At 33.8% G+C, this 19331-nt stretch overlaps 1 protein-coding gene across 1 annotated transcript; it reads right to left on the bottom strand.

Moving 5' to 3' along the window:
* Nucleotides 1-10116: 10116 nt before the first annotated feature.
* Nucleotides 10117-15013, bottom strand: LOC138883778 (uncharacterized). The gene is made up of 12 exons (XM_070164490.1): nt 15008-15013; nt 14677-14914; nt 14362-14528; nt 13653-14018; nt 13346-13558; nt 12904-13159; nt 12143-12202; nt 11600-11997; nt 11300-11518; nt 10864-11092; nt 10531-10570; nt 10117-10399 (listed from the first exon to the last, which is right to left on the bottom strand). Exons 1-12 carry the CDS (start codon nt 15011-15013, stop codon nt 10117-10119), a joined length of 2475 nt encoding a protein of 824 aa, XP_070020591.1.
* Between the last annotated feature and the right edge of the window lie 4318 nt (nt 15014-19331).

Below are 19331 nucleotides of genomic sequence, written 5' to 3' on the forward strand. Positions count from 1 at the left end.
ACAGGCATATTTGGCTTCCAAAAAGCAAAGTAATACATTTGCTTTAATCGCTAGAGAAGAAGACAACGATGATATTAAGTCTTACGAAAAATTACCAAAGAAAGAAATAATATTTCTCCTAGAAAACTCTGAGATTCAGCGAAAAAATGAACCATGGAAGATATTCCAGAGATATCTGATTAATGGATTATACTACCCGGGTGAATCATATAAAACCCGCACTTATTATGAGACTATTCTAATCAGTACAGGTAGTGCAGAATTCCAGCACTTTTCGGGTTATAATACAAATGAGAACGTTTATAACTTCTCAAAAATCATTATCAAACAGATTATATCTGTCGAAGAATGGGGGATTTCAATAATGAAAGAAAGGCAGATAAGCCTAAATAAATCACCCATGAATTTTACTTTTTGGGATTATATCCAAGCATTTGATAGAGTGCTTTATTATAACAATGAGAGGCATAAACATACTTGGTTTATTAAAGTATGTGCAAAAATATTTACAGGACCTATCCCCAATTGGTTCTTAAATTGGTGGTCATACCACAGTCCCACAACGAAAATCCTGCCTGAGCCATTCCTTAAGTTATGCAACGAATGGGCAAAAATTTCACCATTCCTACCCGAGTTATATCACGCAGATCATATCTGTTGCCTAGAAAAAATTGATCAAATTTGTTTCTTTATTGAATTCTCTATCCCATGGATTCATAAATGGACTCCTGAATTAGGTTTTACGGAGGAACAAATCCTTGCTTATACAGGGTATTTTACAATAATTTTTGGGACACATTGATGAAGAATGATCCCAAAACAAAAATGTTATATGGACAAGAATTATTGGATTCTATTAAAACACAAATCCAAGTATACTCGTCCACTCCACAGAAGAAAATATTTGATGACAGCTCCGTCCAAACATATTGCTCGAAGAATCTCTGTTCAAGACGGAGATAAAACCGAATTAGTAAATAAATATCTGGAAGAAGTAAAAAGAAATTTACTTCAAACTTTGAATCAATGTGAAAGATCAGACACATCAATGCACAGTGAAACAAGTGGCGATGATATCGCAGAAGAAGATTCACAGCCGATGCAGCCAGAAATAATATTATCTAACAAAGAGAGAGAGAAAAGGTGGAAAATTTCCTCCAACAAATGAACGATTTAGACAAAAGAAGACTTTGACTAAAGTCGCCGAAGACCCCACATAACAGTAGATACACTGTTCCCAATAGTAGAAACACTGTATAAGGGACCCAGATACGCTATTCTCAACAGTAGAAAAACTGTATAGTGACCCAGATGTGGAAACCAATCTACTATTTAAAGATTCTTTATGTTTTTTTTTTCTTTAAATAGAGGACCTCTTCATTTGAAGAGGCAGGTCATGAGAACCCCCTCTCTCTCTAATCTCTCTCTCTAAACTCTCTCCTTCTTGTAAAGCTTTAGCTTATTAGTTTTGTAAATCAGTTGAAGATTAATAAAAGTTTTGAAGTTCAGTTCATCTTCAGGGCCTTGCTTCTCGGCCTTAAAGGTATTTATTTTATTTTATTATATAGTATTTTATATACTTAGTTTCTCTCCCCAACCGTGACTATGTCCGGCTAAACGGGTTCATATCTACATTAAAAAAACTAATTTCTCTTGCATATTAACCATGAAGAATCCAGACTCTTTTAAAATATAAAGGAATTTTAATATAGTTTCTTGGCTTGGTTCCAAGATTGTGGTACAGTCGACTCTGGTACTACTCTTATTGGTTTTGCCTTAGTGGCTATGTCTAGCCAGCTGTGACATTAAAGCCCGCTGAAGTTGTCAAAAGGGCCATTCCTTTCACAGTTAGAACTGCTAGACACATAGGCTCAATAAGAGTATGTATCGGACCTAGACAGGCCCCTTGCTTGGGTAAAAGGATAGATCCTTTCATACAGTCATTAAAACTATAATAAAATTCTCGTATATTTCGAATTTACTGGTCGCGCGGACTACCGCCAACCTTCAAAGGTACTGAAACAGCTAGATCTGGATGGTCGTGCGGACTACCGCCCGCCTACCCTGATCCTGGTGTAGATGGTATCAGAGCCTAGGAATTGTCCATTTATTTAATACCTGACTATTACTCTGAAACTGAATCTGAAGATAAAGTTGATTTAATTGATTTATCTGATAGTGATAAAAATGTTGATACTTCTTACACTGCTTGCAAAGATGATATTTGTACTTGTGATGACGACGAATTTTATAAATTGCAATCACAATTTCATGATTTAAATATGAAAACTATTACATCTGAAAATGTAATAGAACTTTTAAAGGAAGTTACCGATGAAAAACTTCGTGAAAAAATTATTAATCTAGCTGCAAGTTCTGTATATATTGTATGTTATGTATATATATTACCTTATATATTTTCTTGTAGTATATATTGTATGTTATGTATATATATTTCCTTATATATTTTCTAATAGTATATATTGTATGTTATGTGTATATATTACCTTATATATTTTCTTGTAGTATACATTGTATGTTATGTATATATATTCCCTTATATATTTTCTAATAGTATATATTGTATGTTATGTACATATATTACCTTATATATTTTATTGTAGTATATATTGTATGTTATGTATATATATTACCTTATATATTTTCTTGTAGTATATATTGTATGTTATGTATATATATTCCCTTATATATTTTCTAATAGTATATATTGTATGTTATGTATATATATTCCCTTATATATTTTCTTGTAGTATATATTGTATGTTATGTATATATATTCCCTTATATATTTTCTTGTAATATATATTGTATGTTATGTATATATATTCCCTTATATATTTTCTAATAGTATATATTGTATGTTATGTATATATTTTCTTGTAGTATATATTGTATGTTATGTATATATATTCCCTTATATATTTTCTAATAGTATATATTGTATGTTATGTATATATATTACCTTATATATTTTCTTGTAGTATATATTGTATGTTATGTATATATATTCCCTTATATATTTTCTTGTAGTATATATTGTATGTTATGTATATATATTCCCTTATATATTTTCTAATAGTATATATTGTATGTTATGTATATATATTACCTTATATAGCTTATAAATAATTGCAAGTTAAAGACAAAACAATATTGCAAAAAGATATTCAAGGGCATGTCTTATAATTTTTATTACCAAAAATGACATATCTTTCTTAGTCTTCCTCCCCCCAATGGAATGATCACAACAAGGTACTAATACCACCATTAAAAGGGAAAAAACTAAAAGAAGATATGCCAAAGTACAAGTTACACCATAATCTACATTGTATCTCTAACAAATTTCATAAATCCTTCAAGGTTCGGAGGAGGTTGCGTTGGTGGTGGTGGAAAAGAAGCTTGTTCATCATCACTTCCGGGCGAAGCAGCATCTTCCGCAAGTTGCTCCTTCATTTCTTCATAAGCTTCATCTATCGCCGGTTGTGATTCCGCAATTTCAAAGTTTCTTCTTTCCGAGCGGATCCAATCTCTGAACAGTACAGATTTTTCCAAGCTCTCCCTCATTGACGCTCTATGATCACCTATTTGAAGTCTTGCTTGACTGAAAGCGCTCTCTGATGCAACAGTTGAAGCTTGAATAGATAAAATATCCCGAGCCATCCTTGCAAGAACCGGAAAATATTTTTCCCTTGCCTTCCACCATTCCAAAAGATCAAAAGTGCCGTCTGGATTCTCCTTTTCAAGTCCCTGCGACAAATAAACTTGAAGCTCATTTAGATGTGAAGTTTCATCATAATTATCACTTTGAGAACCCCTGAACTCCGTCCAAGATTTAAGTGCTTTTAAGCCCGTAGCTCTTTTAGACGATTGTGAACTAGACGAAGTAACGGGTTGGAACATTTGGCCTAGCATGCTCTAAGGCAAGTTGATAATCATTATAAATTATTTGAGCATTGATTTTAATTGAGGCTTTTGCAGCTGCAAGTGTAGCAAATTCCTCATTTGAAAGATCTAAAGCCTTATAAATATTTGAGACCAAAAATGAGGATCTCCTAATTTCATTGTAGGATTCAACATTGCAGCAACACCATAAATAAGAGGGATAGGGAAAAAATATTTTTTAAACTTTTCTTTCATTTCATTTATAGAAAGTTGATAAATTTCCCCACCCTCCGAAAATTCAACAAACAAATCACATAGTGCTGCAATATAAACTAAACAGTTTGAAATAGTAGGATAATATTGCCCAGAAAATGCATTTGTAGCAATTTGAAAATGTTCTAAAAAATCTATAAGAATTTTAACATTCGTCCAATCTTGAGTAGTAAGCATTTCATCATCATCCTCACCACCTACCCGAGCATTAAACGTTGCATTAATTGGGTTTCTATATTCATATGCAACTACTAAACTTTCGTACATACAATTCCATCTAGTCGGGCAAGCTTTAGGAACCTTTCTTTCTCTAAGGCCATATTCATCATATTTTTTAAAATATTCTCTAAGTCTACTTCTACGGTTTGAATAAAAAAGCCAATTAAGAGCCATTCTAACCTTTTCAATTTCTAAATTTAAAATTCGCATACCATCACCGACAATTAAATGATAAATATGACAAATACATCTAACATGGAATATATTCCTAAATGCAGGATTTAGTGTTGTTGTAAGTATGCCTATAGCACTAGTGTTACTAGAAGCATTATCCATAGAAATTGCCATTATTTTATCTCTAAAGCAAAAATATCTACAAATATCTGCAACAGTGTTAGCTATAAACTTACCTGTGTGACATGAATTAATTATTCTATACGCAATAATGCGTTTTTGCATTGTCCACTCCTCATCTATCCAATGACTTGTAACAGTTAGATAATCACAATCATTACCACTTCTACCAATATCAGTAGTAATAGAAATCCGATTAGTTATATGAGTAAATAAATACCGCAAATATTGTTCATATTCATGTTTATATTTATAAATATCGCTCTTAACTGTTGCGCGAGGCCAACCTTTATAAGTAGGATTAAAAACTCTTCTAATATAATGCACCCAATTAGGATTAGAAGGAAAAGAATAGGGTAAGCACATAACGGTAACCATCTTTGCTAATTCTTCACGATCTCTATTTGGATCGTAATATAAAATACCTCCGGTCACAGTGTTAATTCCTGGTTGAACTAGATTTGAACCTGTACTAGGGTTAACATCAGAATCTACATGTGTTCCCTCTAGCTGCGCTTTCATTTGTAAATATCTAACTTTATCTCTAGGGTGTGTTTTTATGTGCCTAGTCAAACTACCCGTGCCGCTACGGTCTCCAGTATATTTATGCGCCAGTAATTTCCCACATGTTTTACACTTAGCCTTATTTTGTTCTCTTACTTGAGTAAAAAAAATTCCAAACTAATGATGTTTCTAGGCGTTTAGGAGGTTGTCTATTAAAACTAGGGGTTTCTACAGGTGGGTCGGGCGGTACATCAGTTAGGTTATTAAAAGGACTAGTAGGTGTATCATCTAAATCTGGTTGGGTTTCATCTTCCTCATCATTTTCAAAGATAGTTTGATTAGGATAAAGAGCATTCATAGTTTCATCATCAAAATTTTGACCTGGTGCAACATTATGGCAAAATTGACTATCGAAAAATTGAAAACAGGGGTTATCTTTATCAAGAAAAAATGGAGCAGCAGGACGTCTACCAGGTCTGGGTCGGGGAGCCGGGGGAAGGGTAGTAGGTTGGCCACTACTTTCACCAGTTTTAGCTTTACCCTTACCACCAAAAATATTTTTCAAAGAAAATGCCATATTAATTATAATTATACTAAATAAAACTAACAAAACTATAATATTAAAACTTAAGAGTTGGAACGCGTTTGCCGAATTGCCGAACAACTTCTTGAAAATTGAAAATCGTTAAAGACTTGAATACTTCAATTCACCAACTTCACAATTTTTCACAAAATTTCAACAATAAAATAAGCAATTATAGTAGAGAGATTGAGAGAGATTGATGAATTGGTGAGTAAAAATGAATGAATGAGGGGGTATTTATAGTTGAGAATTGGGAAAAAATGTAATTATATAAAGTTTGGGGGTCAAATGACTATTTTTAAAAGTTCCAAACGGTCAAAATTGCAGCCCAACGGCTACTTTTATTTATTTTTTTTAAAAGTAACCGTTAGGCCCGGTAAGACCGGCCCAGGCCCGACAGCCGGTCCCAGGCTTAGCGGTCCCGAGCTCGTAGGCTATTTTATCATACCCGGCCCGCCCCAGACTTTTTGCATCATTAAGGACCGGCCTACCAGGATCGACCTGCAAGCCCATTTAGCTCGTTAGGACCGCGGGCCCGGTCCGATCCCGATCCCGGTCGCAGCCCGCCCACCATACAGCACTATACTGAATAGCTATTATGCCCAATTTCAGTACGATTTTACCAATAGACGGTTAGAAGGAGCTGTGAAAGAAGTAATTACCTTTTCTTCTTTTACTTCCTCTACCGACCTTCCATCCTAAAAAGGAAAGATTGACTACTGACTATGTGATTGATTTACTGCTGGTCCAGTAATCTTTCATTCTTTATTTCCAAAAGTAGTGGTTAACACAACAAATAAAAAAGGAATGGAGCATTATTGATACTTCAGCTTTTGTTGTTTTTCTTTCTTTTGCTTTGCAAGGCGGATTCGAAATTTTAATTCAATTCTAATCCCTAGATGTCCACTAATTTGTTTTACTTCTAGGTTTATAGTTCAATATTTTTGACAATTTATGTAGTTTTTACACCGATAAATTCATATATAAAAGTTATAGACTCAATAAGAAGTAGATCCGCGGATGGAATGAGGGAAAAGAGAGAAATAGATCATAGATTTGATGTTTACTTTTATCACTGATTTGAGATATTGTCCTTTATCTATGGACTATAGTGCTAGGTATAGGGTGTACATAGGTCGGGTTGGTTCGGATTTTACAATTAACAAACCAAACCAATTGTGTCGGATTATTAAATCTAAAGACCAAACCAAACCAATAAAACTCAAGTTTTTCACTTTCGATTTTTCTCGGGTTATTCGGATTTTTTCGGGTTTTCCGGTAAGATCTTCGTAGAATAAAACATATAAATTATGCTCAAAATATTTCTTTAGTCCTAGTAAGATACAATTATATAAAATATTTTCCAAGAAAATAATACAAAGTATGAGATATGTCATGGCATTATCCTAAAATATTCAACAATAAAATTATGTAATATAAATATTGCTAATTAAAAAGCCATAATAAAAATAAACATAATCTAAGAGTACTAAGTCATGCTAAAATAAGTAGACTAATAAGGGAGTATAAATACATGACTAAACGCTAAAGAAAAAATAAAAACAGGTTATGCATTTTATCTAAATTATTGCAAAACAAAAAATAGATATTCAATACATTCCCGTTCGTAGTATTGAATTAAATTTCTTTTGTTAGCATTAGTATTGATTTGATTTTGGTTTGGGTTTTTGTTAACACTATTTAATTTACTAATGTTAATGGCTATAAAACTTATTGGAACATTCAAAAGTTTTAAGTCCAACCTTGAAATAATACCTCAAAAAATAAAATTATGAAATCTTTCGAGAAATATTTATAAATTATATCACAATAAGTATACTTATATATTAAATATATCTAAAATTTCTATATATGTAATGTCGGGTTGGCTTGATTTCTGTTTGTCTTTCTTTAGTTAAAACCAAACCAATTATGGTCGGGTTTTTTTCCAACACCAAATCAAATCAAACCAAGCCTTTTCAGCTCTTTAGTTAACCCTTATCACTTGCCTTTTCAGCTCTTAATTGATAAACTCGCAATCACCAAGCCAAATAGGGTTTTGCATGATGTTGTTAATTGGTGTTAAATTTAAATAAAGATCACTAAAAGAAATAAGTCTTTCCATATGTAAATCTAGAAGTGGGATATATGTTTGAGATGTATACTGAGTGTCTGGCTGCAATATTTGGTATATCACAATAATAAAACAAAAAAATTATAAAGAAATATTAAACTACTTTTATATGATGTCAATGTTTGTGGCTTGAAGTCATTCATATAACAATACTATAGGTTTCAAATGACACCTAAAATAGATTTGAGAGTGGCCTGGCCATACATTTAACGAAGAGAAGGGCCCGAAACTGTATTTAGAAAATCTTTTTTTTTTAAAATAAAAAATAAAAAATTCCGACATGATTGGAATGAGTTAAAATTTTTAAATAAGCTAGGAAGTTATGGTGCCTCATCAAAACATTTATTTAAGCTTAGTTGGGGGAGCATAATTTTTCTTCCACCTAAGTGTTGGGAAGTTGAATATTTACTCCATCTTCGCTCACATCATTAAATTCTCCACTTAATTAATTGGATTTACGCACTTATGTCTCAGTAATCATCAACATTCCCTCCTGAAAAAGCAACTAGCATCCTGTTAACCTATAAATTAAGAATTAAACCTAGCTAGGTTATAACATGTTTTTCACGTGCAGCGCTGCATTTTGTCACCAATTCGTCTAACTTCGACTCTTAAAGCAGCTCATGAGGTGAAGGTTGCAGAGTACTTATACACTGAGCAAATGTTCCTCTCTTTGAGATTGGAATCATAATATGCTCCTCATATCAAACACAGACGTAAATTTTAAATTTTTCCTTCTGTAGCAATATAAGTGACGTGCTAGAAAATCAGTTCAAATATGCTTTACATAATGGAAAAGGGAAAAGATTTAACTTTTTATGAAAAAGATATTAAGTACATGAATCAATATTTATCACAGTGCTTTAGCAACTTAATGACAAATATGAAGAAAAATGAATAACACGTGGATTAATTCAGAAAGTAGGTATTATATCATTTATCAACACACTGTCATCATGGAATTCGTTGACGCAAAGACACAACACAAGTCACAACAACAATGTTCATTCAAAGAATGAGAGAAAGAGAGAAAACAAAATACCCCACTAAGTTAAATAATACTATGCAACTAATTAGGATTTTACTAATTTTGTAAAAATGTTCGTACTAATTGAGTTCAAAATTGTACTAGTTTTTATCAATTTTCGGAATGCTAGCTGTTTGTGATGATTTGACCTCAATCTAAAAGTTTTAAAGCTAGGACCACCATTTGCCCCATTTATGTTCTTCTGACTTTTAATTAACAAAGTGGAGTTTGCTTACATTAGCACTAATCACTTTCATTAGTGAGTTGCATTATTTTTCTAAACCCAGTGCTCAACCAGTCGCGTTAGTTGAGCGAAACATAAGTGCATCTACATTTTCTGTTGTCGGAAGATTGAAATACGCCTCTATCTTGCGCACTAAGAATTATATAAAAGTAAAAGGGATACTCAAGTTATAGTATTGTATCGTAATATATTTTTCAACTATATATATATATATATATATATATATATATATATATATATATATATATGTGTGTATGTTTGTGTGCGTAAGAATCTACTAAATATTATATTTGAACTCATAATTAACATGCGTTCAGAACTAAAATCATAAAGGTCATATACATTAAGTTTAAATGTTGGGATCCGTCTCTGCATATAAATCTTACTTCCCGGATATATGCAACGTACATGCTTCTTGCTGTTCGTAAAATGCAGTTTAATTTCCCTAGTTTGCGAGAGGTCTCGTTTCAAATTGGGTGTGTCCATGTTCTATTGAATTAAACAACTTAAATCTGGTTGGAATGTGATTCATAGCCTCAATCTCTTCATATTTTTACATAAAGGTTAATTTGTAATGAAGATCAGAGTTGAGCTCGAGCTTGAGCTCTAGTGACGGAATAGAAGTTTCTAGAAGAAAGCTCTCAATCTATGGAAGAGAGACAAAACAGATTTTCATTCTAGAATAATCTAATTACAAGCCTAACTATCTATATATATACATCTCTCTATCTACTGCTACATTACTGATCTAAGAGAATAAGAAGAAGGTGAACACTAACTAACTCTAACGTATTAACCCTTCCGTAAATTAGTTATAACTAACTAACAACCCCATGTGCCTCTCATGTGCTACTTCTTCAATACTCCCCCTCAAACTAGATGGTGCAAACAGGTTGAGCATCCCTAGCTTGTTCATCAGATATACATGCTGTGATTTGCAGAGCTTTGGTAAACAAGTCTGCCTCTTGATCCTTTGACATCACATATCTGGTCTTTACGATTCCTTGTTGGAGTTTTTCTCTCATAAAATGCAGGTCTATCTCCATATGTTTTGTTCGCTCATGAAATATGGGATTTGCAGCAATTTGAATTGCTGCTTTGCTGTCATAATTCAGCTCGACTGGTAGGTTAACTTCTGCACCCAATTCTCTGCAAAGTCTAGTCAGCCATAATATTTCTAAGACACCAGCTGCATACTTTTGTACTCAGCTTCTGCTGAACTTCGCGATACTTTGCACTGCTTCTTTGACTTCCATGACACCAAGGAGTCCTCTAGCTTCATCACTTACCCCGTTACTGATCTTCTGGAGATAGGACAAGATGCCCAATCTGCATTACAAAATGCAGTAAGCTGGGTCGACTGATTTGAGCTCATCAGCAATCCTTGTCCGGAGCATCCTTTATGTATTTAACTACTCTAATTGTTGTATCCATGTGTGATCTTTTAGGACAGTGCATAAACTGAATGAGCACATGTACTGTATAGCATATGTTCGGCCTTGTCATTGTGAGATACAACAGTTCCCCTACCAATATTTGATAGGGTCATGCATCTCCTAGCTTCTCATCTCCTTCTTAGTTGTTTTGCTTGTCATATTCAGCTATAGTGAATCTCTAGTTACATTCCATTGGTGTGCTTGCTGGCTTTGATCCTGTCAATCCAAGCTCACTAATCAACTCCAGCGCAAACTTCCTTTGATTCATCAAGATTCCCAACTTTGACCTTGCTATCTCAATTCCAAGAAAGAACCTCAATTCTCCCAGGTCTTTGATTTTGAAGCTATGTTGCAGTATGTCTTTTGCCTCTGAAATCATTTGTTGATCATTCTCAGTAATAAGAAGGTCATCTACCTATGAGTAATCAAAGTGGCTCTGTGCCCCTTCTTTTTGTAAACAATAAGTAATCAAAGTGGCTCTGTGTGAAGCCTGAGTTGATAAGTGATTCAATCAACTTCAAGTTCCACTGTCGAGAAGCTTGTTTCAAGCCATATAGGGATTTGTGCAGCCTACATACTTTCTCCCCCTGCTAGGAAATCCCTGTGGTAAATACATGTATACCTCCTCAGTCAAATTCCTTTGGAGAAATGCATTGTAAACATCCACTTGATGTAATTTCCAGTTGTGTGCTGCAACTAATGCTAGGACAACTTTTACTGTTACCATTTTAACCACTGGGGAAAATGTTTCTTGGTAATCTAGTCCCTCTATCTGGTTGTATCTTTTTGCCACTAGCCTTGCCTTGAACCTTTCTATTTCACCATTTGCTTTGTACTTTATCTTGAACACCCATTTGCATCAAATAGGTACTTTGCCTTGTGGTAGGTCTACTAGTGACCAAGTGTCATTTTCCTTAAGTGCCTTTAGATGTTGATCCATTGCTTCTATCCACCTAGGGTCTGTCATTGCTTCCTCATAACTGTGAGGTTCTTTGGTGGCGGTGAATTTGGACAGACAAATCTGGTAGCTGGTTAAGAGAGCTTGGTGGCTAAGGTACTCTTCCAAAGGATATATGCAGACTGCTTTTGCTGAATGTTTTGTGGAGGTTCCTTTCACTATATAATCTTGCATCCATATTGGTTCTTTCACTGTTCTGGTTGATTTTTTCAGTTGTTTTTCACCTCTAGGAAGTCCAAAGTCTGTTAAAGGGATGACTGTATGGCCTTTATTATTGGCATGTACATCAGCTGATGGTACTTGTTGAGGAACAAAATTCTCTCCCTTTGAGTGTTGTTGTGAGTTTGCTAAAGGTGAAATCTCTGAGTGTTGTTATGAGTCTATTGAAGGTGAAATTATAGGGGGTGGGATCACTCATTCTAGTGTTATTGCAGCTTGTGTTGGCTCCTCAAGTGATATCTCTTTGCTAGGGGAATCAGTGTGTGATATCAAACCATTTGGTTAAACCTGTAGGCTTCCTTCTTTCAGCAACTGGAAGGGAAATATTTCTCCATGAATGTAACATCACTGCTAATAAAAAATTGGTTAGTTAAAATATTATAGCTTTTGTATCCCTTTTGTGCAGAGGAGTATCCCATTAAGACAGCTGTCGTAGATTTGGCTGCAAACTTATCACCTCATCCTATTTTGCTGGCAACACATAAGTAGCCTATAGTACTCATGTGTTGCAAAGATGGTGATCTTCTATATAGGATCTCAAATGAAGATCTTCCTCCCATTACTGACAAAGGAAGTCTGCTGATTATATAAACAGCAGCATGAACACATTCTCCCCAAAACTTCAAGGGTAGATGAACTTGAAGCCTCACTGCTCTAGCCACCTCTAGGATGTGTCTGTGTTTTTGTTCAACCACCCTATTTTGTTGTGGGGTGTGCACACATGAACTCTGGTGGACTATACCAAGGGATTGAAAATGACTTCTGCACTCAAAGTTAAAGAACTTAGTGCCATTATCACTTCTCAAAATCCTGATTGAAGCATTAAAATTGTGTCTTTATTAGAATAAGGAATTGTCTCAAACCTAAAATTACATCACTTTTGAGTCTAAGCAAGTAAATCCAAACCATCCTACTACAATCATCAATAATAATAAGGAAGAATCTAAAAGTATCATGAGTAGGTATCCTGTAAGGAACCCATACATCAACATGTATCAAATGAAAAGGTTTATCAGTACTGGATAAGCTCTTAGGGAATGGCAACTTGCCTTGTCTAGCTAAAGGGCAAATTGTACATTCCTTTATTCTACTACCACTTGTCTTGAAATTCATGTTTGGAATCTGTTTCACAACTCTATCAAGAGCATGTCCTAGTCCACCATGCCAAATTTCAAGATCCTCATCTTTCCCATGAACATCTTCTACTTGCACATCTGCAGCATTTGCCTTAATCCTCTTCTGTTGCATATTATACATTCCTTCTAGCTCCTTACCAATCCCCTTCACCTTCCCAGTGTAAAGGTCCTACATTATCAAAAAATCAGGATAAAAGGACACAAAACATCTTAGGTCTTTTGTTAGTTTTGAAACTAATAACAAATTGTATTTGAAACCTGGTACATACAATATATTTTTAATGATTTCTTCTTCACCAATTCTGCATTCACCTGTGCAAGCTATGTCCAAAGACTTTTCATTTGGCAAGCACACCTTTGTATCTATACTGGTTCTATTACTATTTACTTTGCTTGGTAATTTCTTATTATGAACCATATGATTGGTGGCTCCAGAGTCCACTATCCAATTTGTGTCCTTTTCATTATCTTTATTCTCTATTGTATCATTCACAACAAAAGTATTGACAATACCTGCAAACTCCTTCATGTGATTACCAAAGTTGTCTTTGTTGATCAGCTTCAATATCTGATCATACTGCTCCTAAGTGAATGTTATGCCTTGTCCTTGCACTGTGGTTGTTGTAAGTTGATTCATTGCTTGCTTCCTCCTATGTTACTACGTTAACTGACTGCTTCCCTTGTGTCTGTTGTATCTCATGTGTTGTCAAGTTTGCCATAGGTCTTTGTTGATATCCCATAGTCTTCTTCCTCATCTTGAAATCTGAGGGATAGCCATGTATCTTGTAGCAGTTGTCCCTGGTGTGCCCTCTGTAATTATAGAAATCACAATATAAATTGTTACTTCTAGGTCTATAATTGTTTCCTGAGTTCACACTTCCCTTGTTGCTAAATAGTGCAACTCCATCAGATAGATCAACAGCCTGTGTGAATTTTCCCAAAGACCTCTGACTCTCTTCTGATATCACCATAGAGTATACCTTGTTAACACTTGGAACTAGAGTTATCATCAAAATTTGGCTTCTAGGCTAATTATAAGATTCATTTAGTCCCATCAGAAACTGTAGTAGCCTCTGATATTCAAAATGCTCAGCATAACTTTTTGATTCTAGAAATCACATCCTGGGCAGGGCATAAGAGCATCATATTCTTCCCAAAGGTCTGTCAATTTAGCAAAGTATACTGATACTGAAGAGATCCCTTAGGACATTGTAGTTATTTCCTTGTACAGATAAAATAACCTAGCTAGATCCGTCAACCTTATCATATTTATCTTTCAAATTGTCCAAACTTTGTATGCACTAGACTTGTACACGATTCCAGTAAGTAGTTCATTACTCACAGCATTCATGATCCAAGATAGCACTATACCTTTGCATTTTTCCTATAATTAATGTAGGGATCTTTCAAATTTGTCTTTGTGCATCTCCCGTCCACAAAACCTAATTTGCTTTTACCAATTAATCCAATTTTCATTGATCTACTCCATAACGCGTAATTCTCAGTGCCTTTGAGTTGAATAGAGATTAATGAGCTACCTGGTCACATGGTTGTAAGAACAAATGATGATGATGATCAATGCTGATTCCCGTACTGCTTCGAGAAGGAGTTTGTTCGTCAATCGCCATGGATGTAGAGAATTGAACAAATTGCTAGTTCTTCATTTAGATTTTGAACTTTACAGACAATTCAATTCAAAAACAGGAGAAGAAGTGAAAAATTGATTGCAGAAGCTATCGAACCCTAGCTCGAACAAGAAATGCCTTCGATCTCCAGATGAATGAGAAATTGCAGCAACTGGAATTGATATCCTTAGCTTACTACCATTTAGATCTCCTGCTCTGATACCATAGTGAAGATCAGAGTTGAGCTCGAGCTTGAGCTCTAATGGCGGAATAGAAGTTTCTAGAAGAAAGCTCTCAATCTATGGAAGAGAGAAAAAACAGATTTTTATTCTAGAATAATTTGATTACAAGCCTAACTATATATATATCTATATATATACATACATACATACATACATCTCTTTATCTACTGCTACATTACTGATCTAAGAGACTAAGAAGAAGGTGAGCACTAACTAACTCTAACTAACCATTCCGTAAATTAATTATAACTAACTAACAACCCCACGTGCCTCTCACGTGCTCTTTCTTCAATAATTTGTCAGAGTATAATTTGGTATGTGAAGCGATAATATAAATCATATCACATGCATAACTTCTAAGCGAGATTTAAAGTATCTCTTTAGAGTGTATTTATCATATTGAATCAGGTCATCATTTCTTTGTTTTTTTAATCAACAACATTTTAAAGTTCATTAAGTGGGCTTCTGTAGGTGGCTCTTTAGAGTGTATTTATCATATTGAATCAGGTCATCATTTCTTTGTTTTTTTAATCAACAACATTTTAAAGTTCATTAAGTGGGCTTCTGCAGGTGGCTCTCACTATTTGGAAACAATAGCATACGAGAGATTGGTTTCATGTGAATTACTAATGAAGACTTTGTTCAATTTTGATATGATTATCAGATTTCTTGTTTGGTGAACCGATCAGCATTTTGGAATTTTGGCCGTAATTTGAATAGAGTTTATCTGAGTGGGAATTTCTCTTACACGGTAAGGTAACTCTAAGGCTTAAAACAAGTAGAACTTTCAATTATTTTCACCTTTTAATATTTATAAAAAGTAAATAAGGAAAGTAGTAATACAAGACAACTTGAATTCTAAATTCATTCGTAGAGAGGAGATAAGGGAAGTAAGTGTTTAAAAAATAAAAAGGAAAAAAGAAAAGACAAAAGGAAAATTAGATGCTAACCGGCTGTTGCCGATCGATAAAAATTACCTGATCGTGTAAAATAAATTCCTTGGAAATTAATTAAACATATTTCCTTGAATGCCACTCACTGGAAGAATTATGAGACAAGATGCTATATGTATCACTTTTGACAAGAATCATTTGATAGCAATACAACCTATTCGGCATATTGCTTTTCAAGAGACCAAAAATTCGTATAACCGCAATTGCTTTCAGAAACGCAATAGTGACTTTGCTATACTCGGAGAAAAGTATTAGCCATCTTTGTGCCTGATCCATTGGAAAAGTTTTATTTTGTGTCTCATACAACTTACACTAGTTGTACGAGACTCTTTTTTTTCTCACAAATTTGTGGACCCCAATCTTACTCTTCTGGGTCCACAAAACTGTGAGACACAAAAGTTGTCTCATACAACTAGTATCAGTTGTATGAGATACAAAATAAAATTTTCCGATCCATTGACACTAGACAATCTTAAAATTGTTTTTTATTTTGGTTTAATATGCTCATTGTGGTGTGCTGTTTTTGAGCTAAATCATTCCGAAAATGCCTTTTGATATATGTGACAAATTATTGTCCACTTTAGATCAATTCCTAATAATTTTTCCAAGCAAGGCTAGCTCATATATATTAGCAGTATTCTTACACCTTATATGGAACATTTTCCTTTTCTTTTCAATTATTAATATGAACTCTATTCGCACACCTAAAATAATTTCTCTCTAGAATTAAGTTTCACGTAAGCCCTTTAAATTACGTTCCACATAACCTATTACCTCATGAACTTACATGGAAGTATACGTAAGCCGAGCCACATGCCATATCATAAATAAAGTTACTTACAATTATGTTTTAAAGCGACTTGATGGTGTAAATTCTTATTGTCTCTCTATAGAATTAAACTCTTAAATTAGGAAAACAACAAGTTTATGGCGGATACGGGGGATGGCTTGTTGAAGCAAATAATAAACTACAGGCGGGAGAGGCATGTTTAAAGTAATTTTGTCTTTTCTTAGCATTGACTTCCAGATATCTTATTTATTTCTAGCAGTTATTTAGAATAATAATTAGCCACGATCCTCATTTTAATAAGCATGGCTTTTGAGCCATGAATATTCTACATTATAGTGTAAAACTAGTACTCCCTCTGCTTCAATTTAGATGAGATATTTTGACTCGGTACGAAATTTAAAAGAAAAGAGAAGATTTTTTAAGCTTGTGGTCTTAAAAGCGTAACGGGTAAAAGCTTTGTGGGACCATTACATTTATGTGATTATAAAAACTTTTTATTAGGGATAAAATAGATAAAATAAAAAATTTAAAGTTGAATTATTTCCAATTATAGAAATGTGTTACTTCCTCTGTTTCAATTTAGATAAGGTAATTTAATTCGGCACGAAGTTTAAGAGAAAAAAGGAAGACTTTTTACACTTATGGTCTTAAAAGCTTAAGGGGTAAAAGTTTTGTGGGGCCATAACATTTACGTGGTTATAAAAGATTCTCATTAACAGTAAAATGGGTAAAATAAAATTTTTAAAGTTGAATTATTTTCAATTATAAAAATATGTTATTCTTTTTGAAATGGACTAATAAGAAAAATATGACATTTAAATTAAAATAAAGAAAGTATTCTGTTTGGAATGAAGTAATAAGAAAAATGTATCATCTAAATTAAAACGACGAGAATGGTAAAAATGAGCCACATGGCACCAGGCACTTGTTGTCTCCTGCCCTACTGCTTATTCAATACTCCTGTAAAATTTAGCTTCTTGAAAGTACCAAAATTCATGGCCTTCATTTGTTTCAATACTTTATCGTGGAAAGTACCAAAAGACAGGAACTGGACTAGGAAAGAAAGATATACTTTTTTAGGTCCATAAAAAATACTCTTTCAATTTATGTGAATCTATTTCCTTTTTAGTTCGTGTAAAAAAGAATGATATTTTTCCCTATTTGGAAATAATTTACCTTTATGCAATGATTTATAGCCACACAAAATATATGTGGTTCATTTTACACAATAAGTTCAGAAGTTTTCTTTCTTTTCTTAAACTTCGTGTTCAGTCAAATGGATTCACATAAATTGAAACGGAGGGAGTAACTATTTTATTTTTAGCACACTCATTAAAAAAATATGAAGTCGTAAAAAAAAAAAAAAGATATGTCGAGAGGGAGTACCAATATACACATAGATGCGATTGGATAAATTTACATTGCTTTCAAGAACGACATCTTCTTGATATTAGAAGCTAAACTGAAAATGCCAATATTGCACTCTTTCCCAACAGCGTTTCTCGTAACACCTAACACACAGAGCCAAATCTCAAATTTCGAGTACAGTCTTCCTTGTTTTAAGTTTTTGTAAAATCCAACTTAAGTAGAGATTCCAATTCCATCAAGAAAATAATTAGAGATTAAACTCACCAATCCTTTTATACTTCCTTAAAATCCGATAGTATATCATTAATCGGGAGAGGGGAATAATCCAATTGGAATTCCACGAATAATCCCTTCCTTATTGTTCTGATCTAATATGTATATGGGGGCTTACTATTTCATCCCTTGGAAATCCACGAATAATCCCTTCCTTATTGTTCTGATCTAATATGTATATGGGGGCTTACTATTTCATCCCTTGGAAATCCACGAATAATCCCTTCCTTATTGTTCTGATCTAATATGTATATGGGGGCTTACTATTTCATCCCTTTTGGCTTTAATTCAAAAACGTCTGAATAATTGAATAATTGAATCAGGAATTTGTTCTTATATGAACCCTAACTTTCCCTAATAAAAGATTTCCCTAAAGCTAAGTTTTACAAAGAATCAAAGTATTGGGAAGATTTAGATTATTAGACGTATAGATAAGACCGACGCAATTAAAGCACTAATTGCATGATTTGCCTACACCTTGGTCACGTACATCGGATACTTGATATTTGCAGTTAAGTAATATGTACCACTCAGAAAACATTTACACATAGGCCTCTCGTAAATGTTAAGTAGCTGTTTGGTTCAAGGGATTAGGTCAATTATTCCTATATAATTTTAAGATTAAATTTAACTTGTGTTTGGCGGGAGATATTAGTTAAAACTAGCAGCATTATTTTTTTGCCAAAATTTTGATACTCCATCCGTTCCAGTTTATGTGAACCTATTTCCCTTTAGGTCTGTTCCTAAAAATGACCCTTTTATAAATTTGGAAACAATTTAACTTAAACTTTCAATTCACTCAATTTAGAAGCTTTTATACAACACAAATACGCTGACATGTTTAACAACATAAGTTTCAAAAGAATTATAGTCATACAAATGCTATAACTTCTTAAGGACACGAGTTTCAAAATCCGACCCGCCTCTACGGGAGGTGGGTGGAGATTAAGAGAAGCAGGGCCGGGCTTTTCTTTTCGAACCCACCTCCTCCAAATAAATTGCACCTTGGAAAGGTTGCCCTATTCCGGAATCTTCGGATCTATGCTGATTTTTAACTCCCCGAAGTATTTCGTCGATTACTAAGCCCTTC

Source organism: Nicotiana sylvestris, chromosome 12 (assembly GCF_000393655.2).
Source record: "Nicotiana sylvestris chromosome 12, ASM39365v2, whole genome shotgun sequence".
Lineage (NCBI taxonomy): Eukaryota > Viridiplantae > Streptophyta > Magnoliopsida > Solanales > Solanaceae > Nicotiana > Nicotiana sylvestris.